Source organism: Bubalus kerabau, chromosome 1, assembly GCF_029407905.1.
Source record: "Bubalus kerabau isolate K-KA32 ecotype Philippines breed swamp buffalo chromosome 1, PCC_UOA_SB_1v2, whole genome shotgun sequence".
Lineage (NCBI taxonomy): Eukaryota > Metazoa > Chordata > Mammalia > Artiodactyla > Bovidae > Bubalus > Bubalus kerabau.
The window spans coordinates 151,074,198-151,101,497 of NC_073624.1; the positions used below are offsets into that span (position 1 = coordinate 151,074,198).

At 53.6% G+C, this 27,300-nt stretch overlaps 1 protein-coding gene across 1 annotated transcript in view; it reads left to right on the plus strand.

Moving 5' to 3' along the window:
* CDH23 (cadherin related 23) overlaps nucleotides 1–27,300 on the plus strand; it is a 435,990-nt gene that overhangs the window by 404,227 nt on the left and 4,463 nt on the right. The window contains exons 42-61 of the mRNA XM_055535177.1: nucleotides 4,342–4,475; nucleotides 5,035–5,244; nucleotides 5,770–5,877; nucleotides 7,527–7,629; nucleotides 8,875–9,000; nucleotides 9,691–9,894; nucleotides 11,393–11,851; nucleotides 15,141–15,257; nucleotides 16,361–16,585; nucleotides 17,479–17,648; nucleotides 17,871–18,008; nucleotides 18,995–19,114; nucleotides 20,838–21,015; nucleotides 21,152–21,363; nucleotides 23,486–23,677; nucleotides 23,865–23,978; nucleotides 24,637–24,766; nucleotides 24,865–25,116; nucleotides 25,196–25,357; nucleotides 26,786–27,042. Of these exons, the coding sequence (XP_055391152.1) occupies nucleotides 4,342–4,475; nucleotides 5,035–5,244; nucleotides 5,770–5,877; nucleotides 7,527–7,629; nucleotides 8,875–9,000; nucleotides 9,691–9,894; nucleotides 11,393–11,851; nucleotides 15,141–15,257; nucleotides 16,361–16,585; nucleotides 17,479–17,648; nucleotides 17,871–18,008; nucleotides 18,995–19,114; nucleotides 20,838–21,015; nucleotides 21,152–21,363; nucleotides 23,486–23,677; nucleotides 23,865–23,978; nucleotides 24,637–24,766; nucleotides 24,865–25,116; nucleotides 25,196–25,357; nucleotides 26,786–27,042 (3,611 nt within the window). The remainder of the gene's footprint in view (nucleotides 1–4,341; nucleotides 4,476–5,034; nucleotides 5,245–5,769; nucleotides 5,878–7,526; nucleotides 7,630–8,874; nucleotides 9,001–9,690; nucleotides 9,895–11,392; nucleotides 11,852–15,140; nucleotides 15,258–16,360; nucleotides 16,586–17,478; nucleotides 17,649–17,870; nucleotides 18,009–18,994; nucleotides 19,115–20,837; nucleotides 21,016–21,151; nucleotides 21,364–23,485; nucleotides 23,678–23,864; nucleotides 23,979–24,636; nucleotides 24,767–24,864; nucleotides 25,117–25,195; nucleotides 25,358–26,785; nucleotides 27,043–27,300) is intronic.

Below are 27,300 nucleotides of genomic sequence, written 5' to 3' on the forward strand. Positions count from 1 at the left end.
ACCAACTCAATGGACATGAATTTGGGTAAACTCCGGGAGTCTGTGATGGACAGGGAGGCCTGGTGTGCTGCGGTTCATGCAGTCGGGCATGACTGAGCGACTGAACTGAACTGGTTCAGGTTTTTGTGTATTCTTGCCATCTCTTCTTAATCTCTTCTGCTTCTGTTAGGTCCTTGCCATTTCTGTCCTTTATTGTGCCCATCTTTGCATGAAGTGTTCCCTTGGTATCTCCAGTTTTCTTGAAGAAATCTCTAGTCTTTCCTGTTCTGTTGTTTTCCTCCATTTCTCTTCATTATTCACTTAAGAAGGCTTTCTATCTCTCCTTGATATTCTCTAGGAATCTGCATTCAGTTGGGTGTATCTTTCCCTTTCTCCTTTGCCTTTCACTTCTCTTCTTTTCTCAGCTATTTGTAAGGCCTCCTCACACAACCTCTTTGCCTTCTTGCATTTCTTGTTCTTGGGGATGGATTTGGCTACCACCCCCATACAGTGTCATGAACCTCCATCCATAGTTCTTCAGGCACTCTGTCTACCAGATCTAATCCCTTGAATCTATTTGTCACCTCCACTGTAAAATCATAAGGGATTTGATTTAGATCATACCTGAGTGGCGTAGAGGTTTTCCCTATTTTTTTCAAATTGAACCTGAATTTTGCAATAAGGAGCTGACGATCTGAGTCACAGTCAGCTCCAGATCTTTTTTTTTTGCTAACTCTGTAGAGCTTCTCCATCTTTGGCTGCAAAGATTACAATCAATCTGATTTCGGTATTGACCATCTGGTGATGTCCATGTGTAGAGTCATCTCTTATGTTGTTGGAAGAGGGTTTTTGCTATAACCAGTGCATTCTTTTGGCAAAACTCTGTTAACCTTTGCCCTGCTTCATTTTGTACTCTAAGGCCAAACTTGCCTGTTACTCCAGGTATGTCTTGACTTCCTACTTTTGCATTCCAGTCCCCTGTGATGAAAAGGGCATCCTTTTTTGGTGTTAGTTCTAGAGGGTCTTGTAGGTCTTCACAGAATAGTTCAACTTCATTTTCTTTGGTGTTAGTGGTTAGGGCATAGACTTGGATTACTGTGATACTGAATGGTTTGCTTTGGAAACAAACTGAGATCATTCTGTTGTTTTTGAGATTGCCTACAAGTACTGAATTTCAGACTCTTGTTGACTCTGAGGGCTACTCCATTTCTTCTAAAGGATTCTTGCCTACAGTAGCAGATATAATGTCAGATAGGGCTTGGGTATACAAACCAGGAGTTCAGGAGAGAAGTCTGCTGTTGAGAGAGGTATTTGGGAGTAGTCACCCCAGAGATATATGAAGGCATGAGGTGAGAGGAGTGCCTTGAGCTGGCTGACAGAGGAGAATAGAGCCTGGGATGAATCTTCAATTAAGAGACTATAAAAGCAAATCTACTTCCGTAAGGCCAGACTTGGACCCCTGCTGTTAGAGCTCGGCATGGGTCACTCTGTTCTGATATGTCACTCTGTCGTGTCCCAAAAAGTCCTTTGTCTGGCCAAGCACCGTGCCTTCCTGCTCCGCAGCCGGCAGAGCCTGGGCCTTTCTCTGCTGTTGTTACACACAGAGGTGCTGTCACTTAACAGGAGTCCTGCTCCTGTTCAGGAGGCTGCCAGAGCCTGCTTGACACGTGGGTGTTGGGTGGGCAGCTGCGCCCCCTCCCAGGCAGGGGCCCTCTCTGCACCTGCCTCTAGGGCGCAGGACTCACACACATGGCCAGCAAACTGTTCCCTGGCACCGGTCTTTGCAGTCCTGTGCAGAATCTGGTGGCTTAAATGTACACGTGATTGGGGCCAGCCCAGGAACTTGGGGCCTTATGGAGGCAGGCCTAGAGTAGACATTCAGAGCCCAAAGATAACCTGGCGGGGGTGGGGGGCTGGTCACTGAACAGAGCCCCCGCTCCAGAGGAGCTGAGCAGAGGCGGGAGGGGCGGGGAGGCTGATGGCGCCCTGCTGGAGCAGCTGGCACAGGTCCCGACATGCCCTCCCCATCTCTCCCCACCTCTGGGTTCACTGACACCATGTTGGTAAATCAGGGGGTGGGGTGCTATTTTCCGCAGAAAGCTGGTTTAGCGATACTGTGGGTGAAGGGATGCTCTCCAGGCCACCAAGCCTCAAGGTCACCTTCCCACCACTGCAGTCTGAGCGTGGAGGGGGCTCCTGCTGGGGGGAGACCAGAGGCTGCCTGAGCTCTTCGAGCCCCACTAAGCTGCAAGGAGACATGTGGTCAAAGAGCACTTGGGAAACAGGCCATATCACTTGTGCCTCTGCCACCAGCCCCAGCCTTCTCAGAACCTACATCTACCCCTTATGGTAGGTCCACTCCTGGGACCCCTTTCGTACATCTTCATCTTCTGTGTAAGCCCCCAGCTTCTTCACAGGGATGGCTGGGCTCCCTTTCAGGGTTCCCCTAATGATATAAAGAGCTGTGGTGGGTCCAGCACACACAGGATGAACTGGGCCTTGTCCAGCACCAGCACCGCCCTGCCATGGCCTGTCCTTATTGGCCCACTTTTCAGATGAGAACAGGAAGGCGAGATTTAATCGCATGCCCAAGGGCACACAGGAGTGAGTCAGCATGCATACCTGGATATGACTGTTGGAAAGCCTCTGATTTTAAACCTCTGTCTCCAGAAGCAGTGGAGTGACGGGGAGTTCAGGCCCCAGGGCAAGCTCTGAGGAGGGTAACTTGCAGTGAGGGGGGCCTTTGACCTGCCCAGTGCCTCACTGATCTGACCTCATGCGGCTCTAGCTTGGGCCCAGCCCCCATCACCTCAAGCCTGCTCCCCTGAGCTTCAGAACCTCTTCCCTTTCTTCCAGGAGGTGGCTGTCTTTGGAAAGAAGGCAGCTGGCCATCTGCTCACACATGGCCAGGGGCTAAGACAGGGCTGGGAAACCCCTACAAAGGGAATCCCCAGTCCTCTGGAGACCTTGGACTATCGGGCTCAGGAAATCCTGCATCAAGCAGCTTCCGCCCCCCGCTAAGCAGGGTGTAGCCCATAGGGCCACTGGGAGCAGGAAGGGCTGGTGGGAACTCCCAGCTGCTGGTGGGCCTCAGATGGGCTGTTTTGGTGAATCAGAGCAGTGGGAGGTGGGGGCAGAGAGTTATGAGGTAGGATGTGGAGGAGCAGGCAGAGCAAAGTGTTGGGGAGCTTGGGCCTCTGTCCTTAACGCACCCTGAGGCTGTGTGTGTCAGCAAGTCAGTGCCCCACCCTGAGCCTCTGCCCCTAAATGTCAAAAGGGAAAGCGAAGGAAGTAACTTTCTCCCTGTCCCCATTTCCTGGGGGAGTGCGTGGAGAGGAGCCCCTCTTCCTCAGGGTCTCTGCTGCTCCTCCCTTGTTCATCTCTCACTGTCAGCCCCCTGAGCGCTCCCATCCAGCTGGGACCCCACTCACTCCCCTGGCATTCCCCCGCCCCTGCTCTTGTCCTCCACTCCCTCCCTGATCTTACCCCTCCCACCCTGGCCAGCTCTGAGCGCTCAGTCCCGTGTGCACTGAGCTGAGATGCAGAGCACTGGGTTTGAGTCCAGTTGCTGTTGTTAACTTGCAGTGGGAGCTTGAACCATCAGCTTTCTTTCCCATTTCATTTTCCAAAGGACATGGGATGGTGTCTGAGGTCTCTTCCCATTCAGAGCCTGAGAATCCGAGGCTCTTACTCTAGGCATTCCCAGACATCTGGCCCCTCAGCCAGGCCAAGACAAGGACTGAGGCCACAGGGCCAGCTGAGGGGCCTCAGAAACCTCAGAGAAAGGAAGTCAGGGCCGGCCAGGGGCTGAGGGGTGGCCACAGGCCTGGGAGAACCCTGGCTGCGCACCACCTGGCTCAGTACTGGGGCTGAATGGAGGGCAGCTGGGGGCTCCCTGTCCTCAGTCCCTCCCACTCCATCCTCCCTAGTGCCTCACCACTGGCAGGGTGCTCCTCTGTGGTAAGCTTTGCCCTTCCCCAGTATCCTGTTTTGCAAGATAAGCTGTCTGGAAAGAATAGCATATTACGAAGTTTCTGATACCTTCATTCATTGATTTCTGATCAAGGGTGGAGAGAAAGTGGATGCCTGTGTAGAAAGGGAGTTCCCACTTTTCAACATAACCATCATACCCAGGTGGTCAGGGCTGCCAGGGCCTGAGTGGCCCCTGTCTGCTTGTACCCTAGCAGTTACCTGTTCCCTTCTGCCTGCGTGTCCCAGCCTTTGGCAGGTCCTGAAGCTGGGGGCGCTGGAGACCCCTTGCCTTGACTGTAAGGCTCACTGGAGGAAGCGGAAAGAGGCCTGGGCTCCCCACCACTCCCGGCCATTCTCCGCTGACTCCAGCCTCTCCTGGGCAACACCCAGGGGAGTTTCTGATCTCTCCCGTGGAGGGGGTGCTGCGGGTCCGGAAGGATGTGGAGCTGGACCGGGAGGCCATTGCTTTCTACAACCTGACCATCTGTGCCCGAGACAGAGGGGTGCCCCCGCTCAGCTCCACGGTGAGTCTGGGGGCCCTGTACCATTGGCTTCACCTCCCCACCCCCGGAATTCTCCACAGGGACGCCTCTAAACACTGCCACCCTCAGGCCCAGAGCGGCCTCAGGCTGCTCTAGAGCCAGTCCAGGCCCTCAGGGCCCCTAACAGACCTGCGAGTCCTTGTGGGGCGCACCCGTGGAGGCTGGGCCTGGCAGCCACGGCCGCTCGGCGCTCCCGGGGGAGACTTTGCTGTCAGCCAGGCCTCTGCACCTGTCACTGCTGTTTGCACCCTGCCTCTGCCTCTTTACCTTTTCTGCCTCCCTCTTATCCTCACTTTCATCCTCTTGCCGCCTTTATCATTTTCCTTTCTTCCTCTTTCTTCTCCATGACCAGAGGCGCCTCTCCCTCTTCAGGTGCCACCTCTTTGCAATCTTGCTCCATCTGCCCCCACCTCCACTGTCTCCTTGGCCACCGTGTCCACCGTCCCTTTCTCTTCCTCCTCTCCCTCCTTCCATCTCCCCCAGGCCCCCTTCTCTCCTGGTCCTCCTCCTTCACCTCCTCCTCCCCCTTGACCTGCCTCAGATGCTGGTGGGGATCCGGGTGCTGGACATCAACGACAACGACCCTGTGCTGCTCAACCTGCCCATGAACGTCACCATCAGTGAGAACAGCCCCGTCTCCAGTTTCGTCGCTCGTATCCTGGCCAGCGACGCTGACAGCGGGTGCAACGCCCTCCTCACCTTCAACATCACTGCAGGCAATCGAGAGCGGGCCTTCTCCATCAATGCCACGGTAGGGCCAAGTCTGACCCCAGGGAAGCCCCCAGGATTTTTGCTAAAAGAGAGGACCCTGCCCTAGGGGCTTTGCTACTCTACTGTCTGAGTTTCTGCTGGTTCCACTTCCTCCTCAAGTCTCTGCCCTCCATTGGCATTTGGGGGTCTCTGGAAAGCTTGGAATCTTGGATTCCTAAGTGAGCCACTTCTGGGACCCCTGTCACCCCAAAGGCTTGTCATGTACAGGGATGGGACCAGAGCTTTGGTGCCCCCTGTTTGCATCAAGGTGCACCAAGAAGTCCTCACGTGGCCTCTTGGAGTGTTACTAGCTGCTGACCCCCTGGAATCCTCCGAAGGACCATCCCTTTCAGGAAGGGGGGCACTCTTGTCCTGCTAACCCACTGTGGTTGTCCAGGCCGTATCTTTAGCGATTTAGGGAGGTCATCCATAGACACTCCTGCAGGCAGGGCAGTTGGGCCTTGGTGAGCCAGAGCCCAAAGTGGGGGACAAGTCACCCCTCAACTCACCAGTCTCTACATCTCAGACAGGGATCATCACAGTGAACCGGCCCCTGGACCGTGAGCGGATCCCAGAATACAGGCTGACCATCTCCGTGAAGGACAACCCAGAGAACCCACGCATAGCCAGGAGGGTGAGACTGCGGTGGGAGGGGGGGTGCGCGGCGCCACTGGATTTATCCAGGTGGCATGGCCGGGGCTTAGATGCACTGCATTTACAGTAAGCAAGGGCTCAGTTCAAATCCCATTTCCGCCTGTCAGTGGGTGTGTGGCTTTGGCAAGTCAGTTTTCCTTAGCGTCTACTTTCTCTTCTGCTAAGTGGACACACACCAAAGTCATGGCAAGGCCTCGAAGGAGCCAATATCTGTAAAGTCCTTGGCCCAGTGCCTGGCACATGGCAAACACTCATTAAACACCAGCTAGCATCTTTTCTCCTCAAACCACTGATACCTGGGCACACAGGACTAGGGGGAGGGAGAGGGTGCGGGCAGGGCAGGGGGTACCTGTACTCACAGCATGTACTCTGGGATTCCAAAAGGGTTACATTTTCCAGGTGGCTTTTCCCTCAAAGGACTTCCCTGGTGGCTCAGACGGTAAAGAATCTGCCTGCAATGTGGGAGACCTGGGTTCAATTCCTGAGTTGAGAGACCTGGGTTTGATTCCCTGAGCCTGAAGAAGGGAATAGCTACCTACTCCAGTATTCTGGCCTGGAAAACTCCATGGACAGAGGAGCCTGGCAGGCTACAGTCCATGGGGTCGCAAAGAGTCAGACATGACTAAGCAACTTTCACTTCACTTTCCCTCAAAAGCCAAAAAGTTGTCTCTCTTTACTAAGAGGAGATGGGTATTGCAAAGCAAACAGTGCATTCAGGGGTAGGGTCAGCCCTCTTCCCTGTCCATGAGGTCTGGGTCCTGGACAGGAGTCCTAGGGTCTGGCTCATCTCAGCTCTCTTTCTGACCAGTTGATGGCTCAGCCCTTTCTGTGCCTTGGTTTTCGTGTCTGTACAGGCTGAGGAACCTTAAGGCTGGAGGTCCTTGCTGACCACCAGCATTCTCACCCCGTGTGCCTTCCCTTCCTTCCTTCCTTCTCTCACTCCTACCTTTTCCTCCTGCTGTCACGCCCTCCCCCTCCCCCACGGACACCTACCCTCTTCAGAGGGCCTGAGGCATCCCGAAAGGAACAGCATGGAGTGATGGGAAGGAAGCTTGGAGGCTGCTGGGCCCCATGCTGCTAAGTTGCCATGCAGCTTTGAGTAGTCACCGCCCTCTCTGGTTCCCCCATGTCTGCAGTGAAGAAGCTTCCAGGGTACTGGGAGGTTCCGAGAGATAAGGGTTGTACCTGTGGTTTTTGAAAGGCGTGAAGTGCAGTACCGGATTGAACTCTGACCAGGGCATGAGGCCAGCTAGGAGGATCTGGAAACTAAGGTTCATCTTCCTGGCTGAAGTCCTTCCTTATCATGAGATGGAACATGACTCAATACCATTTACATCCATTCTCCTGTGAACTTCACACATCTCTGTGAAAAGGAATTAAGATCCCTATTCGTCAGATTGGGAAACTGAGTCCCAGAGAAGGGAAAAGATTTGCCCAAGGCCACCCTGTGAGCTGCTAGCATAGCTGGGGCTTGAACCCAGGTCTCTGGACCCATGGTGTGGGCTCTTTAATCATCTACCTCTCTTCCTGGACCTTCCTCCCACCCCACTTCCCCATCTTCCTCCCCTGGAGCTCTTTGCCAGACCAGAACATGGCCTTCAGCCTGTCCTCCTGTTGTGCCTCCCACAGGATTTTGACTTACTGCTCATCTTTCTTGCGGATGAGAATGACAACCACCCTGTCTTTACTGAGAGCACCTACCTGGCGGAGGTGATGGAGAACTCTCCTGCTGGTAGGTGCTGGGCCCGCCTGGGAACCCCTGCTGCTACCAGGCACCCCCTGAGCTCAGATGCCGAGGACCTCCTTGTGCCTGCTCGGGGCCCAGCTGAGGCCTGGCTGAACACAGAGCTGGCAAGTGCGGAAGGGTGTGGTGGGGAGAAGGGAGTGCAGCTCTGAAGGGCTGGAGGACCAGGGCTGCCAGGCCCCTAGAGGCCACCAAGGAGGCCACAGGTCTGGTTGGAGGCAGTCATTGGTCCCCAAAACTGAGAAGAGCCCCACTTCCCCTCCTCAAGGGCCATTTAGCCATAAGGCTACCCAGGAGGGGAGTAAGCCCACTCTTCATGCTCCCCCAGCTCCAGGAGCATAGGGCATCCTGGAGGCTTCTGAGAGCTCAGGGAGCATGTGAGATCAGAAGGGGGGCAGGCCCCTCACAGATCAGTGTGGCTCTCCCCCGCACACGTGCACTGCGTCTCCTCTTCACTGCCTCCCCGAGGACGTCCTCTCACTCCTCCCCAGCCCCCAGAGCTTGGAGTCTTATGTTGGGAAGAGGTGAGCTGGGATACTCCCTGTCTCTGGCTGGCTGTCTCCCCTGTAGGAATATGAATCTTAAACCTGCCTGTGTATATGCTCACACATGTGCCAGTGCACGTCCACGTGAGTCCATGTGAGGCATATGTGCAGCTTACACGTGTGCAGAGATACACAGGGGTGCCTGCACGATGCACTCCGTGTGCAGATATAACCGCCTGCGGAGGCAGAATGCACAGCCCGGGGGCCTCCCAGGCCTGCGAGCATTATAGAGTAAGTGCTGTGGCTGTGTAAACACGGAGTCCGGTGCACACATGTGGGTCCTAGCCTTGAGTGGTCAGACAGCCGTTGGAGCATTGTGTACACACACACGTGGGCAGACTGGGCCGGGGGTGCATACCTAGACAGGGCCCCTCACGGGGAGGGGACGTCAGGGAGCCCCCAGACCCTCCCGCGGTGGCCTGCCTCAAAGGCTGCTGGGAAGGCCGGCGTGCTCCGGAGGGGCTTGCTCACCGCTGTTGTGTTTTCTCCCCAGCAGGGCTTTGAGGCCGCTCCCCAAGCATCTGCGTCAGTCTGCCAAGGCTGCCGCAGCCCGGCCCAGGGCCCCCCAACCTGTCCGCCTCACCTTCCCTCCTCTCATCCATTGTCAGCCATGGCTCACCGGGGCGGGGCGGGGGAGGGTGGGCGGGGCTCAAGTTGACCCTGCAGTGACCCCTCTCCCCCCGCCCAGGGACCTCCCTGACGGTGCTCAACGGGCCCGTCCTGGCCCTGGATGCAGACCTGGACGTCTACGCTGTGGTGACCTACCAGCTGCTGGGCGCCCAGAGCGGGCTCTTTGACATTGACAACAGCACGGGTGAGGCCTCTGCACACGCCCCCAGCTCTCCCAGCCCAGCTCCAAGTCTTCCTTGTACCGGCCTCCACCACTAGATCTAGGGTCTCCTTTCTCAGTGCTGGGTCCAGGCTCTCCAGAGGGACCCCGTTCCTCACAGCCCCCATCTTACAGCTGGATTAGGCCACCCAGGGGCCAGCGAGGAAGAACCAGGAAGAGGCTTGGGGTCAACAGAAGTGACCTGCTGACTCATAAACTCAGCCTCAGTAGAGAGCCCCCCAAAACCCACTCCCTCTTGTCTCCTGCCCGCTGGAGGATGGGGCCCATAGTCTTCCAGAGGAAGCAAACCACCTTCAAACCAGACTCAAAACTCCTGTGTTGCGTCAGTCTGGGCCCGGCCAATTTGGTGACAGGAGACAAGGAGGGATGTGCTGGCACCTCTCTCAGCAGAGCTGCTCAACCCTCCAGCCTGAGGCACTCATCTCAGGCAGAACTCTGGAGAATGGCCAAGGACACCTGGGGAGGGGACCTCCCTAAACATTGGTCGTTGAACCTTGGAGGAAGAAAGTCATTGTGTTGCTTTCTCTGCTCCTCTTTCATCTCTGTCCCCATCACGCCTTACCTTTTTCTGTCCCCCCTGGGTTGGTTCTTGCCTGGTTTCCCCATCACATCTCTGATCCTTTGTATCTCCCTGGCCGGTGGTGCTGGTACCAGGTGTGGTGACGGTGAGGTCAGGTATCGTCATTGACCGGGAGGCCTTCTCACCCCCCGTCCTGGAGCTGCTGCTGCTGGCTGAGGACATCGGGCTGCTCAATGGCACCGCCGACCTGCTCGTCACCATCCTGGACGACAATGACAACCAGCCCACCTTTAGCCCTGCTGCTGTCGCTGTCCACCTGCTGGAGAACTGCCCACCAGGTAGGCAGGGGTCAGGCCCCAGCCCCCAGACGGGAGCTGGTCCTGTGTGGGGATTGCAGCCTCACAGTTTGGAGGCAGAAGTCGCCTCCAGCGGGGAGAAGGATGGGCAGCAGGGTGGGCGGAGAGGGGGTCAGGAGACCCAAGTCCCCCTCCCTTCCTTTCTCAGACCTACAGTGTCTTGTGAACAAAACAAAATTATTAAGATATGTTCCCTCCGTGTTCTGTATGGAAAGACTGATTGTTTCAAAGTCAAAATAGGATTAACATGATTTCCATCAAAATCAAATATGATTTGGGAAATAAGTTTGATTCTAAAGAACATTTTGAAAAATAAGGGTAATAAAGCTAGATTTGTCTTACCAGGTTTTACAACATATTACCAGTATTTAAAACCACATGATATGAGCACAGGACTCTGAGACAAAGTAGCCCAGCAACAGTGATGGGTAGATTAAGAAATGTAACATTATGTCATAAAGGAAACAATGAAACCAGTAGTGAAAACGGTTTAGTGTGCAGAACATTTGTTCATATTTAGTGTAGATTCTCATCCCATGTCAGACACCAGAAAGAAACCCAAAGACACCCTAAAGAAAATATAAAAGAGTATAAAACATTAAAAAATGAGAAGACACTTCAGGTGAATATTTATCTGCTTTAAAGATAAGGTTCTAAGCATTTAAGAAACAGGAAAACATAAAAAAGGGAAAAATATTAAGTTCTGGTACAGATGAACCATTTCAACTTCTTTACATCATATAACCAGTATCAAAAGGTGAACTAAAAACTGAGAAAAAAAGATATTTATCACAAGTTATTATAATTATATAATTTGTATAAATTAACCAAAAATAGGCAAAGGACAAAAACTGACACTTTGCAGAAGAGAAGTTACAACTAATCATTGAATTATTAAAAAATTGTTCAGTCTCAAATAATCAAAATAAATAGGACAAAATCAAAATAAATAAGCAAAATAAAATAGGACACCATTTTTGTAGAAAATTGCAGATGAAAAAAATGCATAAAAGATGGATGCTTATTTGCAAAATAGAATTAGACTCACAGACTTTGAAAACAAATTTATGGTTACCAAAAGAAGCTGGGGGTGGAGGGATAAATTAGGAGCTTTGGATTAACAGATACACACGACTATGTATAAAACAGATAAACAATAAAGACCTACTATATAGCACTGGGAACTATATTTAATATTCCTGCAATAACCTATAATATAAAAGAATATATATTTTATATATATATATATATATATAACTGAATCACTTTGCTGTACATCTGAAACTAGTACAACATTGTAAATCGACTATACTTCAATTAAAAATGAATACATTTTAAAATATATAACAAAATAACAAAGATAGGTGCTAGCAAGGCTATTGTGGGAAGAGGCCCTCAGTGACCCCCAAGGAAAGTATCTTGGTGTGATGTTTTTATGTACAAGGGAACTGTCAGCTGCTCCCCATTCCCACCCCCACAGGGTTCTCAGTCCTTCAGATCACAGCCACGGATGAGGACAGTGGCCTCAATGGGGAGCTGATCTACCGAATAGAAGCTGGGGCTCAGGACCGCTTCATCATCCACCCGGTCAGCGGCATCATCCGCGTCGGCAATGCCACCATCGACAGGGAGGAGCAGGAATCGTATCGGCTGACAGTAGTGGCCACCGACCGGGGCTCCGTCCCTCTCTCGGGCACAGCCACCGTCACGGTCCTTATCGATGACATCAATGACTCCCGCCCCGAGTTCCTCAACCCCATCCAGACGGTGAGCGTGCTGGAGTCAGCTGAGCCAGGCACTGTCATTGCCAACGTCACCGCCATTGACCGTGACCTCAATCCTAAGCTGGAGTACCACATCATCGACATTGTGGCCAAGGACGACACTGACCGCCTGGTGCCTGACCAGGAGGACGCCTTTGCTGTGAATATCAACACAGGTACAAAGGCCTGCTCCCCTCCGGCCCTCCTCCGGACTCCCTGCCCAGTCTCCTGGTTCTCTGCTTTCTCCTTTACCCTCCTTGCTGCTCCCTCTCTCTGCTCCTCCCTACCCATCAGCTGCTCCTTCCTCCTCTCCTCTCCCTCCTACTGACACCACATCCTTCCCTCTCTTTGCCATCTCTTCCCTGGCTCTTTCCCTCTCTCCCTTCTCTTCTTCCTTCCCCCTTGACCAGCTCCCTAATTATCTTACTCAACCGGTATTGTATGAGTGTGCCCATCTCACCACACTTGTGATAGCATTAAATATTATAGGAAAATTGCATTTTTAATATGCATTTCTTTAATAACTGAGTGGCTGAACACTTTTTTCATATGTATCCAGGCCATTTAACTTCTTTCTAAGTTGCACACACACACACACACACACGTATATAGGTACACACACATATATATTTCTATGTTATATGTATGTATATGTATACCCTTAATGATTTTCTTACACTGTCACAAAACAAAGGGAAACTGTGGCTTATCTTTCACAATTTTTGCAGCTTATAACTTTGACTTTAATTTTATTATTTTTCTAAAAGTTCAGCATTTTTGCCTCTGAGGGGAGTTAAGGAGGAGACATGGGACTAACTTACAGGTATACTTCTTGGATGGCCCAGAGAAGTGACAGAAAAACTAACATGGCTATGACAAAATGCTAAAAATCATTGTTATTCAGAGAAATGCATAGTAAAACAGCAATGAGATATTGGTTTTCCATATGTGATCAGCAGACATTAGGATGCTGGACAGCATTGAGTATTGGTGACAATGTGGGAACATCATACACTACTGTAGGAATTTTGACTAATTTCCTATCTAGACAGCAATCCAGCAATACCCAATGACCCAGCAATTCTGCTCCTAGATATATGTCCCGAGGAAGTTCTCAGGTTGATAATGAGACTGTTTGAGGATGTTCAATGCAGTGTTATTGGTGACAGGAGCTTGAGGGCAACCAAGGCATCCATCCCTGGGATACTGGAGAGTAAAATGTGGTGGGTGCACGTCATGGGACACCAGGCAGCTAAGAAGCAATAGATTAGGCTCACACGGAGAAACGTGAGGTGAGGGCAGGGAGCCTTAAAATCAAGTACTTACTGAAAATGATAAGAAACAGAATGGGTTATATACATATATATACCTGTGTGTGTGTGTATACTCAAATCCCATTGCATAAATATAAAATACATACACAAAAACAATACATGATTTTCAGGAACACTTTCAATAACTACACTTGAATACATTGCCCAAGGGGAGGAGAGAAGGGGAGAGGAGTGTGAGAACAGAAGGGAAAAGATACATACATAAAACAAGAGTAATGCCAGTGACCAGCATGTGCAAACAACTAAAGAGTATGATTAACTCAATATGCCTCTGAGGCCCAAAGGAAAAAAGAAGACAGGAAAACCAGGAGCCACTAGGAGGAATTAGATGACTTAGTCCTGAGTCAGGTTAGCAACATTCCCACTGCAGTGGTTTCTCAGGACCATGGAGAGCTGCCCCATGCCCCTGCCCAGCTTTATGCATACTGTTGCCTCTACCATTTTTTCCTGTTCTCTCTCCAACTGACTCTCTTCTCTCTGTTTTCCTTTCCAGTGTCTTCTCTGCCCCTCTTTCTCATGCTTTCCTCCTCCCTTGCTCACCTCTCTCTTTCTTGCTAGAGCCTCAGCCCGCTGGGTCCTCCTCTCCTACTAGGCTACCCCTTTCTCCCCTAGCTTCCTGCCCCTCTGCCTCTTCCCATCCACCCCATCCCTCCCAAATCTCCTGCCCTGGTCAGCTCTGAGCCCTTCAGTCCCCCATGCCCTGCTCTGCTCCATCCCCTCTGCACCCTGAACTAACTGGTGTTAACCCTCTTCTCTCTTCCTCATGGCTGGCAGGCCCACAGGTTTGAGCTCTGTTTCTCTGTCACTTCCCACCTCATCTCTTCTCTGCTTCACCCCATCGCCTTCCTCCATACCCACTGCACCCCCACCACCCTTCCCATCCTGTGGGACCTGGGCCAAGGCCGTGGCCCAGCCTTTGCAGACTGAATGCAGCCACCCTCTCCCCATCCTCGCTCCCCAGCCTCGGGGACGGGGAGCGAGAGTAGGAAGAGGAGGAGGAGGAGGAGGCAGCGGCCCAGGGTAAGTGACTGCCCCACCATGGGGGACCCGAGGAGGACAGGAGTTCAGCAGGGGGAGTCTTGCCAAGGGGGAAGGGAGTCCCAGACACCCCAGTACCTGAGAGGGAGCTGGGAAAGAGAGGAGGTTTCACCCTAGGATGAGGCCAATGGGAGGAAGAGCCACCAGGCCCTCACACTGGCAGGAAGAACAGAGCAAGGCCTGAGATCGGGAAAACCGTCTGTCCAGTTCAAGCCCAAACTTCTGGAGGGCTCCTCTGTGAATCAGGAGCAGGCTAGGACTTGGGGGCAGTGGGTAGGGGGGAAGGAAACAGCTCTTTGTTGTACAGCTCCTTTCTCAGGCGGCCATGCCATGCCCTGCAACCCTGTTATCATGATAAGGGGGTGGGCCTTACTGTCCTACTGTGCCACTGCTCTCCCTTCCAGGGACCCCCATCAGGGATTTTCAACGCATTGACCTTCCTTTATGCTTGATCTCCCTAGAATACAAGTGTTTTTTAAGTTATAAAATACATATAAAATTTACCATCGTAACCATTTTTAACCGTAAGTTTAATGGTTCAGTATATTCATGTGTTGTGGAATACAAGGTGCTTTTTTTTTTCGGCCATGCAATGTGGCTTGTGGGCTCTTAGTTCCCAAAGCAGGGATCGAACCCAGGCCCTCGGCAGTGAACGCATGGAGTCCTAACCACTGAACCACCAGGAAATTCCAACAAGCATTTTTTTAAACAAGCAATTACATAGCGCTTTCTATGTGCCAAGCCCTGTTCTAAGCCCTTTACAAATATATTAAATTCATTTAATTGTTATAATCTGCCAAATAGCCCTCTGCGGTAGGTACGGTAATTGTCCTCATCTCACAAATGAGGACGCAGGGGTGCAGAGAGGTTAGATAACTGCCGGGCTGGCGAGCGCTGAGTGAGGGGCAGAGCGACGTGCCCCAGCTTGTAGGTGGCTGTGGTCTCACCCAGCCAGAGGAGACCAGCAAGTCCCAGGTCCACTGGGGCCAACTGCCCATGGTGGGGGTTGGGAGGGTTGGCCAGGAGCACCCCTGGAAAGCCTAGACTTTAGGGGGTTCCCCTGGGGCTGAACCTGACTTGGTCTGGTCTACAGGGTCTGTAATGGTGAAATCCCCTCTGAACCGGGAGCTGGTTGCCACCTATGAGGTCACTCTCTCTGTGATTGACAATGCCAGTGACCTACCAGAGCGCTCCGTCAGTGTGCCAAATGGTAAGGTCTCTCCCACATGGTCCCATAGAGAGGCAGGCCTGGTCCTGAGGGGGAGCAGCGGACCGGCTACAGGGGCTGCCAGCAGTCAGGCTGCGTGAGGAGGGGTGGCGGCCGGGGAAGGTGGCAGCTACAGCGAGGCTGGGAGTGGCCCTGTGTCCCTGCTGTTAGGCAGAGCTCAGCAGTGGCGGATCCAGAAGCCCAGAGCTGTGTGTCTTGAACTCTAAGCCTCAGAGTAGGAAGGAGGCATGGTAGACGCTGGAAGGGGACTAAGGAAAGGATGGGTTGATAGAGACTTAGGTCGGAATCCCATTGTCAGAACTGGTAACCAGGGTATAGCTGGGATGTGAGACAGGAACTTCAGATCTGCTAAGAAGCCACATGGTCAGGCCAGAGGCAGCAAAGAGCAAGGCAAGTCTGTGAAGCCACAGACACCACAGCGGAGAAGAGAAGGGCATGCAGGCTGCCTTCTGTGGCTGGGCACAGGCTGTCCTGTCTGCGGCATGAGCCAGGAGGGGCTGCTAGAGGCACTGAATCTTGCCAAGCAGGGAGCGTGGAGGGGGATTTATGGATGGCGTGGCCTCTGCCATGAGGCAGAGACAGCTGGAGTGCGGGAGATACTGGCTGGGGCTTGGCAGATACTGGCTGCTTATCTTTATAGCCCAGAAGCCCTAGTTTTCAGGAAGGGTGGACCTAGTCATCTGCTACTTGTCCCAGGCTCAGAGAGCAAAGGGCCCAGGCTGGTTATACAGAGGGAACAAGTCAGAGGGAAACAAAAGGTCGAATCATGGAAAAGGGTCTTACAGATCATCCGAGTTCTGTCTCCTGGGACAAGTTAGGAAACTGCACAACAGTGATGGCCAGGGCTTCCACCAAGGTTACCAGTCAGTTGGCAGAACCCAAGCCCCTCTCCCTATGGAAGAGTGAGTGACCTGACCAGAGTCAGCGGGCACAGACCACCACCCAAGGCTAGGGCTGAGCTTCAGGGAGCCCCGGGAGGCCTGTAAGATGCTGCCGTCCTCTCCGGGCTCGGCTGAGACTTAGGAAGGCCTGACCCAGCCACACCAGGCCTCTCATGCCACTCTCACCTGCTGCCTCCACCCCAGCCAAACTGACGGTCAACATCCTGGACGTCAATGACAACACACCCCAGTTCAAGCCCTTCGGAATCACCTACTACACAGAGCGGATCCTGGAGGGGGCCACCCCAGGCACCACGCTCATCGCTGTGGCAGCTGTAGATCCCGACAAGGGTCTCAATGGGCTGATCACCTATTCCCTGCTGAACCTGATGCCCCCGGGCTATGTCCAGCTGGAAGACTCCTCAGCCGGTAGGTGGGAAGGTCTGCCAGAGGAAGTCTGGGGAATATCTGTCTGTGCCTGCTTAGCCTCCCAGAGGGGCCAGGATCACTTCTCACCCTCCAGTTGAGGTCCCACCATGACCCCTCAGCGGGCGGGACCAGGGCCGACATGGTTAACATTCTAGTCACTCCTGCATGCCTGGTCTCGAAGCGTGGACGGGGTGCCTCGCTCCCGCTTAGAATGGAAGCCCCTTCAGCATCTGCTGGAGCCTGGAATAGTCCCTCACCCTCTCTACCACTCAAGCTCCACAATTAGTATCACTCAGGGGACAAGTAGGCCGAGAGAGAAGTGTCCCAGAGGAGGTCCTCCACTTGTTTTTGTACATTCCCCCTCCCCACTTTTTTTTAACGATTCCCTTTTTCTTTTTTTGACTGCACTGGGTCTTGGTTGGTGTACATGGGCTTTCTCCAGTTGCAGGGCATGGGCTCAGTGGCCGCAGTGCTAAGGCTTCCCATGGCAGTGGCTGTCTTTAGAGCACAGGCTCTAAGTATGCCTCAGTAGCTGTGGTGCACAGGCTCAGTTGCTCCACAGCATATGGAATCTTAACAGACCCATATCCCCTGCCTTCAGCAGGGATTCAACCCATATCCCCTGCATAGGCAGGCGATTTCTTAACCACTGGACCATCAGGGAAGTCCCTTTCTGCCTTGTGAAAGGCTTTCTCGCCCTTCCAGTGAGGAGAAGAGCTAGACACCAGTTATTCTCGGCCCTCTGGCCAGCCGCTGGGCAGTGACGCCTAGCCACCCTTCTCCCTCAGTGGACTGTGCTCATCCCCAGAGCCCCAGATCCTTCTCTTCCCACTTCAGAGAGCTTCCACGAGTGAGGGGTGGCCAGGATGGCAGTGAGAGTCTCTGTGTCTTAGGGAAGGTCGTTGCCAACCGGACAGTGGACTATGAGGAAGTGCACGGGCTCAACTTCACCGTGAGGGCCTCAGACAATGGGTCCCCACCCCGGGCCGCTGAGATCCCTGTCTACCTGGAGATTGTGGACATCAATGACAACAACCCCATCTTTGACCAGCTGTCCTACCAGGTGGGTGACCAGGCCAACACACTGGGTCTGGGACCCATGCCCATTCCTTGGGACCTTTGGGCATCTTCCACTCCCACCCTGCCAGCCTTCAAGTCCCATGGGAATGACCATCCATGAGTAGCTTGATGCTCTGGGCTGTCTGCACCAGTGAGTTTCTTGGGCAAGGGCAGAGACTCTAGACTGACCATGGCCCATGCTTTCTCTCTGCCCACTGGGCTCCAGGAAGCTGTCTTTGAGGATGTTCCTGTGGGCACAGTCATCCTGACGGTCACTGCTACTGATGCTGACTCAGGCAACTTCGCCCTCATTGAGTATAGCCTTGTGGATGGTGAGGGCAAGTTTGCCATCAGCCCCACCACAGTAAGTGGGCAGTGGAGGGCCTGGGTTTGGGGGATGGGAAGTGGGAAGGGCCCAGGGTCATAGGCTGAGAAGCCACCAAAAGTATCGCAGTCACCCCTCTGTTTCTGGGTCCTGCCAGCTGGGCAGCTGTAGCCTCAGAGGTCTTCCAGTCAAATTGGCAAGCACTGTTCTCAGAGTCCCAGACATCCTTAGACTGCGGCCTTTCTGTCCCAGCACATCTGGAAGGAAGTGGGGCAGTCTTTTGGAAGTTGCCCCTTGTGGGACAGAATCTGAGATTTGTCTCCACCAGACTAGAAGACTTGATTCAAGTCCATGAGACTGCTTTTGGAAACTGCCCAAGAGAGGCATAGGAAGCTCTGTAGACAGTGGGCACAGTAGCTGAGCACCTACTGTATACATGGCCCTACTCTCAGTGCTGGGAGAGGGAAGAAGTGCCCACCACACAGCCCTCGTGTTCCCATGAGTCTCAGACTTGTGGGAATGCAGAAACTCAAGATTTTGAATGTCGGCAAATTGGTTCAAATGTGCCGTTTCAGTACAAGGAGGGAGGGAGACAGCCCTGTGGCCTGGGGCTGGCTGGCCTGGCAGAGCCTTCCCCACTTGTGAGGCTGAAGCTGGACTTTCCCTCCCGCTGCCCACCCGCATCCCCCTGCGCTCTGCCCTTTCAGCCGGGTTTCTCTCCCTCCTCTCGGTGTGAACAATAAGACATACTCCCAGCCTGGTGCTATGACTGTGAATACTTGTGGGGCACTACCTGGTACCTGGCCAGGTAGTGAGCTCCAGCCTGGGCTGTTTATCCCACCTCCAGGTAGACTCTGGAGTGCTGAAGGCAAGAAGAGCCGCTAGAACAAGAGCCCCACGGGGCCGGGGCTGGTGTCTCTTCAGTGCTGTATCTCCAGAGCCCTGAACAGTGTCGGCACTTAGCAGACGCTCAATAAATATCTGCCGAACTGATGAAGGACCTGACTCCACCCTCCCCCTCCTAGGGTGACATCTATGTGCTGTCCTCTCTGGACCGGGAGAAGAAGGACCACTATATCCTGACTGCCTTGGCCAAAGACAACCCTGGGGATGTGGCCAGCAACCGTCGAGAAAATTCGGTGCAGGTGAGGGACCTTGGTGTGGACACTAAGGATGTGGTTGTGGAGGCAGCAGGCAAAGCCTTTACAGGATGGGTGCTGCAGGGCAGAAGCAGGGCCGCCTTGGCCCCTGAGAGCTGTGGTGGCGGGAGGGAGAAGCAGGAGCATCGCCAGGGTTCACAGTGGCTGTGGCTTAGGGAGACAGGGGCTCTGCAGGAGAAACTGCTGTGTCAGAGCCCTACTAAGGCAGCTAAACATACATGCAAGTAAGAGTTAGTTGCTCAGTCATTTCCAACTCTGTGATCCCATGGACTGTAGCCGGCCAAGCTCCTCTATCCATGGGATTCTCCAGGCAACAATACTGGAGTGAGTTGCCATTTCCTCCTCCAGGGGATCTTCTGACCCAGAGATCAAACACAGGTCTCCTGCATTGCAGACAAATTCGTTACCATCTGAACCATCAGGGAAGCCCACACATACCTGGGTGTAAACCAAATAAAGCCTGGGCTATACATGGCCCAGTGTCTCCATGGTGTCCCATTGAAAGAAACACAGTCCAGCGACCAAACATAATTATAAAGCATTTATATTTATTTAATGTCTCAGAGAACATGAATGAGGGGTCGAATTCATAACCCCATTCCCAGGCCAGGTCTAGCGTCCACACAGTTGCTCTGGGGAGGCCAGCATCCCACCTTCGCTCTGTCCCCATTTCGATCCAGAGTCCTCCTCAAGACTCTGCTTTCTTTTCTTTCTCTCTGTTCTTTCTGGCCTTTCCAGTCCTGTCTTTCTGTATTCAGTTCTTCCACTTCTCAATAGTAACCTAACCATCCAAAGAAAAGTCTTCTGAAGGGTGGGGAGATAAGAAGCTGGGTTGGCAAAGAAAAATTCTCCTTAGCAGATAGGGGGCAGGGCTAGGAGCACTCACATATCCCGTCGTTCTCACCTGTCACTTACGCAGGCACTGTGGTGGGGAGAACACAGTATCTGTAGTCAGGAGTCTACACTAGCTGAGCACACTGCATGTAACCTCTCTGAGCCTCTGCTGCCAGCAATGCAGGGAAAGGGAGGCAGGGACAGCCCTGGGGAGGCCTCCCTCCCAGAGGGGCGCTGAGTCAAGGAGACGGGAGGTAGAAAAGTGCTCTGTGCACTGAAAGGGGTTCTTGGTGTCAAGGCTGTGAAGAGCTCTGATACAGGTGCAGTCAGGCAGGGCCACAGCAGCCGGGGGCGGGGGGGAAAGGCCTCCTGGTGTAGCTAGAGGACCTGCCCTGGGCTGTGGGGTCAGCACACAGAGCCAAGTCCCAGGCCAGACACAAACCCCAGGCAAGAGGGGCCCTAGGAGTGTAGGCGGCACAGTCCCGCATTAAGGTCCAGAGATCAGAGGCAGGTGTATGGGGCCACTGTGGGAAGGGACGAAGGACAGAGTAGAAGGTTGGTGGGGAGGGGTCCCTGCTGCAGGGCCCAGACACCAGACCACCTGGTAACCACAGTGCCAGCTGCTGAGCATTTATTCAGGCCCGGCACTGCGCATGCACCGTCACAGACGCGCCTCACAAGCCCTGAGAGGTAAGATCTTGTCCCCAACGTACACGTAAGAAAACCAAGGCTCAAGGGCTTAAGGAAATATTGGGAGGTCAGACTAAACAGTGGGCACTATCCACCCCAGCTTACTCTTGTCTGACAGGGTCACCTGTCAGGTGACCAAAGGTCATCACTACGCTCCTGACCTTTGACCACAACCCCCCTCCAGGTGGTGATCCAGGTGCTAGACGTCAACGACTGCCGGCCGCAGTTCTCCAAGCTCCAGTTCAGCACGAGCGTGTACGAGAATGAGCCGGCAGGCACCTCTGTCATCACCATGATGGCCACCGACCAGGACGAGGGCTCCAATGCGGAGTTGGCCTACTCACTTGAGGGCCCCGGCGTGGGTACGTAGCCTGCTCCCCGCTCCCAGGATGCTTTAGGGGCTGCAGCCCCAGGCCAGGTAGAAGGTGGGGGGTGGAGGAGGGATGGGAAGGGTATTTCGGCCAGACCCATGTCCTGCTCTCCTACCCCACCTGCCAGAGGCCTTCCACGTGGACATGGACTCGGGCCTGGTGACCACAAAGCGGCCACTGCAGTCCTACGAGAGGTTCAGCCTGACCGTAGTGGCCACAGACGGCGGGCAGCCCCCGCTCTGGGGCACCACCATGCTCCTGGTGGAGGTCATCGACGTCAATGACAACCGCCCTGTCTTTGTGCGCCCACCCAATGGCACTATCCTCCACATCAGAGAGGTACTGCTGTCCCCGGGCCTCCTGCCACCTGCACCCCTTCCCGGATCCAGTCTACTTCTGTATTCTGCAGTCATTCTGCAGCCTGAGGCTGAAGGGGCCCCCACTGCGAAAGCCGGGAAACTGAGGCCAGAGTAAGGAGCCAGCCAGCTCAGTGCCACACAGGGCAGTGCTGAACAGCGGTTAGTAAGAAGGGCTGTGCCAGCCAAAGCTCTTGGACCCACATCTGACTCTCTCACTTACCAGCCAGATGACCTTGAGCAAGTGACTTCTCTGAGTCTTTTTTTTTTCGTCTGCAAAGTGGGACTAATAATAGTAGGTGTCCCATCTCTCGCTCCTAAATGTCTGCCAAGGACAGTCTCCCCACAAGCCACTTCCCCCATACTTGTCTCAAAATAAACACGCAGCCCCTGCTGTCTGTCTCTTGTTCCTGCTGATACCAGTGTTGGAGACAGCCTGGGACCTGAGGATGATCATCAAAATAAGAAACAAGGGGAAGTGGCTGAGCGTCTGTTTCCAATTCTTCTTTCATGCCTTATTCTCAAATGTCTTATAAAGATAGGGAAGGACTCCTGCCCTTCCCCTCCTTCCTCTCAGCACCAAAGCCCAAAATGCTCCTTGAAAGAATACTTGGGGGGTCTCCCACTTGTTCTTTTCTCCCCAAATGAAAATGAGCCAGTGGTCTCAGCATCTCTCCACATCTCAGAATGTTAGTGTTAAGTCCTCGCTGTCACTCTGTTCCATTTGAGGTCCCACACGATGAATTTCTCCCAGGGCTGAGCTCTAGGAAACACTACACCTTTACCTTGTGATTTGTTTTTTTTAACCTGTGTCTACTGCAGTGATACAGTGGCCCTCTTTTCTGTGTTCACTAGAGAGCTCAGAATGGTCAGCCCACCTTGATTGATGTACATGTTCGTGTACACGCCTTCCCTCCCATCCCTCTGTTTCCATCTTCTTGCCAGTCATTTTTTTCTCTATTCTGATTTGTTTAACCCATTCACCCTTATTATAGTTTATACATTCTTGTCCACTGCCTCAAATCTTCTTTACAGAACGAGGCAGCGTATAAATTAATAATAATCTAGTTCTTTGTAACTTCCCTGGTGGCTCGGACAGTAAAGAATCCGCCTGCAATGCAGGAGACCCAGGTTCATTCCCTGGGTGTGGAAGATCCCCTGGAGAAGGAAATGGCAACCCACTCCAGTATTCTTGCCTAGAAAATCCCATGGACAGAGGAGCCTGGTGGGCTACAGTTCATGAACTCACAAAGAGTCAGACACAGCTGACCGACTGAGCATGGTTCTTTTCCACACCAAAGGGCCCCTTTTACTAAGTTTGTTTTTTTTTTTTCCTTCAAGGGGTCCATATTTGAAAGATTCATGTTTCTCGAACAACCAGCATTTGTTAAGTAATTACCTCTGTCATCCCACTTTCAATCTATTAGAGGTAACTGCCAGTTGGAGTTTCCGATTGTCATGATCAATGAGATAAACAGTGAAATCATGCTGAGCTGATGCTGTTTTAACTGAAAGCCAAAAACGTGTTCTTTTTCTTGTGCCCTTGGCAACCTTTTCATGGGCCAATGTTGATGTCTATTAGGTTTTTTGATAGCTCAGACTTAAGGGACTTGGGAGTCTGAGGGTCGGAGAAGAGAAGTGGCCAGGTCACAGAGTGAATTAGTAGCAGACTTGGACCCAAATGTCCAGTCTCTAGCCACCAAATCACCCTCCCTGCATGCCCTCCCCATTTTCAGGGACCCCATTGGATGGATGTGTTCTTTGGGAATACCTAGAGCTCCTGTGATTGGGGTAGTAGGCCCAGAAACAGAGGGTGGCTCTGAGGGTCTTCTAAACCTCAGCATGCAGTGGGATGGAGGGATGGGATAGCCCTGGAAGGGCAGTCACCCCAAGAGTCTGGAACATGGTGGATCCAAGGCTGGACTGTCCATAGGCAGTGGCCTTGGCTGGGGTTGGGGGTGAAGGAACATTCTAGCAAGTGCTCAGACTCCAGGAGAGTCCAGCTAAGCAGACAGGCATTTCCTAGGAATGCTGAAAGGTGGCAAGGACGTTCTGCTCTGGGAACCGGGATTCTCTCAGGATGCCTCCTTCTGTACCCCCTGCAGGAGATCCCACTGAGTTCCAACGTGTACGAGGTCTACGCCACGGACAAGGATGAGGGCCTCAATGGGGCCGTGCGCTACAGCTTCCTGAAGACAACAGGCAACCGGGACTGGGAGTACTTCACCATCGACCCAATCAGCGGCCTCATCCAGACGGCGCAGCGCCTGGACCGGGAGAAGCAGGCCGTGTACAGCGTAAGGGGGAGGGGCCCGGGGTGGGGGCGGGGCCCGGGCGGGGGCGGGGCCGGCCGAGAAAGAGACTTTCTTATGGGCGCAGGACCGCTAGTCCCCACCTAGAATGTCTGCGAGGGTAGTGACCTGTCCTCCTGGGATGCCTGCCTGGGGCCCTTCGTCCGCTCTGACGGCACTTCTCCTCCCCCAGCTCATCCTGGTGGCCAGTGACTTGGGCCAGCCGGTGCCCTATGAGACCATGCAGCCGCTGCAGGTGGCTCTGGAGGACATCGACGACAACGAACCCCTCTTCGTGAGGCCGCCAGTGAGCCTACCCCTCCCCTGCACCGGTCACACCACACACTGTCCACACTGTGCTGTAGACACACGTGGTTACACGAGGAAACTGCCCGGCACTTCACAGAACAAATATTGTCTGAACAGCTACTATGTCAAGGCACTACCCAGCAGTCAAAATGCAGACAGAAATGCCTGACTCCTGGAGCTGACGTTCCCATGTCTGCATACACGCTCACAAAAGGAGCCTGAAAGTCAGTTCTGCTGTAGTGAGCTGGGGCTGAGCCTCTTCGTGTGGACTCAGACTCTCTAACTTGGCGGTTTTCTCATCTTGTGTGCACACAGGGTGTGATGTTTCCTGGAGACTGCATGTATGTATGTGTGTGAGAGTGTGTATGTGTGCACATGCAAGCCCCCTTGTTCAAACATCCGTCAGATCCTAGGAGACCTTGGAGAATGTGCCCAGCCAGCCCTGCCCTCCTGGAGGAAGTCGTGAGTGACACTCCCTCAGGGCAGAGCAGGGGTCTCTCCAGCCCAACGCTTGCTCCCTTAAGGTTACAGCAGTTTCTCTAGGCCTGGGCAGGAAATTCCCTCAGCACCCACGAAGGCACTGCCCAGTGCCCTCTGGCAGGAGCAGAGGCTCAGGCCTTCCCTTGGCGTCCCATGACCTCCCTCTCCCCCTGCAGAAAGGCAGCCCCCAGTACCAGTTGCTGACGGTGCCCGAGCACTCACCACGTGGCACCCTTGTGGGCAACGTGACAGGCGCTGTGGATGCAGACGAGGGCTCCAACGCCATCGTGTACTACTTCATTGCAGGTGGGGCCTGGCAGGGTGGTGCCTCCCTACACTGGGGCTGGAGATGACCCACATGTGCCCTGTCCCGGCCCCTAATGCTGTGCCACGGTCCCCTTCAGCTGGCAACGAAGAGAAGAACTTCCAGCTGCAGCCCGACGGGCGTCTGCTGGTGCTGAGGGACCTGGACAGGGAGTGCGAAGCCATCTTCTCCTTCATCGTCAAGGCCTCAAGCAATCGCAGCTGGACACCTCCCCGCAGGCCCTCCCCAGCCCTTGACCTGGTCACTGACCTCAGCCTGCAGGAAGTGCGTGTCGTGCTGGAGGACATCAACGATCAGCCGCCACGCTTCACCAAGGCTGAATACACTGCAGGTGCAGGGACCAGAGCCTGGGCCTGGGGCATGGGGTGGCCTCTCCTCTGCCGCTTACACTCGTCTGCCTATTCCTGCAGGAGTGGCCACCGACGCCAAAGTGGGCTCGGAGTTGATCCAGGTGCTGGCCCTGGACGCAGACATTGGCAACAACAGCCTTGTCTTCTATAGCATCCTGGCCATCCACTACTTCCAGGCCCTGGCCAATGACTCTGAGGACGTGGGCCAGGTCTTCACAATGGGTAGGGGCTCCAGCCACTTCATGGACTATAGGTCTGGACGAAATAGGGTCTATGGGGGTCCCACAAGGTATAGGTGGCCAGTCAGCCACATCAGTCCTTCTGTTGACCCATCCAGCCATCCACCTATCCATCTCTGTATCTACCCACCCACTGTCTTCTCTTCTTACCATCTCCTCATCCATCCATCCGTCCACCCATGCGTCCATTCATTCGTCTGCCCATCCATCTCCCCATTCTCCTTTCCATATATCCTCCTCTTTCCACTTGTGCACCTCACCCTCCCCTGCGTCAGGCATTGTACTAGGAAGGCACTGGGGAGCCAGAATTCAAAAAGCACACTTCACCCTAAAAGTATGCATGGTTGCTTGTGCATCTGCCTGTGTGGAGAGCTGAGCATCTCTGGGTTAGGTTCTAGAAGGTGTCCCAATCTAACCTCCAGCTGCTTCCCTGCCCTTCACTGCCCACAGCAATCAATTCAGGTTCTTTGGCCTGGCTTTCTAGACCCATCAGCTCTTCCTTCTAATCCCGCTTGCTGGTTCCACAGCCCTTATTTTACCCTTATGGGCATGGGTCCCACTCAGGCTGAACTACTCACTATTCCTTCAGCCTGCTTCACACCATCCTCCCCGGGCCTTGGATCCCTTTGTGTTCACTTCCTGTAACACCATCCTGACCTTCATCTCTGCCTTCAGAATGCTCCCCTCACCACCCTCTAAAGTCTGGTTCACGTGCCGCCACCTCCAGCCACACCACCAGACAACCATCACTTTGTCCTCCAACTTCCCACTGCTCTTAAACTAAAAAGCAGCTTGCTACAGGTCACAAAGCTACAAAGTGGCGGATGTTGAACCCAGATCTAAGTCTCTGAATCCAGTCTTTTAAGAGAAGACTGTGCCATACCACCGCCGGTCATCTCTCTGCTGTGGTTGTGAAATTCCAAGGCGCATGTGTTACGTGTGAGAAACAGACATAGGGGGTGCTCAGAAGTGCTCCGCAGCCTCCCAGCGTGGGATGGCAAGGTCCAGCTTGTCATCCTTGGGCCAGTGCAGCCCAAGTTGTGTTTTTAGTATGCCACATGTTTAAATAAAACTTAGAATTCTCTAGCGGAGAAGGCGATGGCACCCCACTCCAGTACTCTTGCCTGGAAAATCCCATGGACAGAGGGGCCTGGTGGGCTGCAGTCCATGAGGTCACTAGGAGTTGGACACGACTGAACGACTTCACTTTATTTTTTCACTTTCATGCACTGGAGAAGGAAATAGCAACCCACTCCAGTGTTCTTGCCTGGAGAATCCCAGGGATGGGGGAGCCTGGTGGGCTGCCATCTATGGGGTCGCACAGAGTCGGACACGACTGAAGCGACTTAGCAGCAGCAGCAGCGGCAGAATTCTCTAGAGAAAGTGCACCAGCCATGGGCTCTCCCTGCAGGGAGTGTGGATGGCATCCTGCGCACCTTCGACCTCTTCATGGCCTACAGCCCTGGTTACTTTGTGGTGGACATCGTGGCCCGGGACCTGGCTGGCCACAATGACACAGCTGTCATCGGCATCTACATCCTGAGGGATGACCAGCGGGTCAAGATTGTCATTAACGAGATCCCCGACCGCGTGCGTGGCTTTGAGGAGGAGTTCATCCGCCTGCTCTCCAACATCACCGGTGCTATCGTCAACACCGATGATGTTCAGGTACCCTGAGGAACCTGCTCTGGGTCTAGGGGCAGTGGAGCAAGAAGAGGGGCCAGGACAGGGACAGAGCAGTGCAGAGAGATAGGGGTGTATGAAAGGGATCAGTCACTTCTTAGCTGCCTGAGCATGGTCCTTCCAGGTCTCTGGGCATCAGTTTCCTCCTCTATAAAATGGGGCTGATAACAGTGTCTGGCCCAGTGCAGTTCAGTGGTCAGCCTCGAAGTTGACCCTTGGTGGGCATTCAGTAGTGCTGGGGTT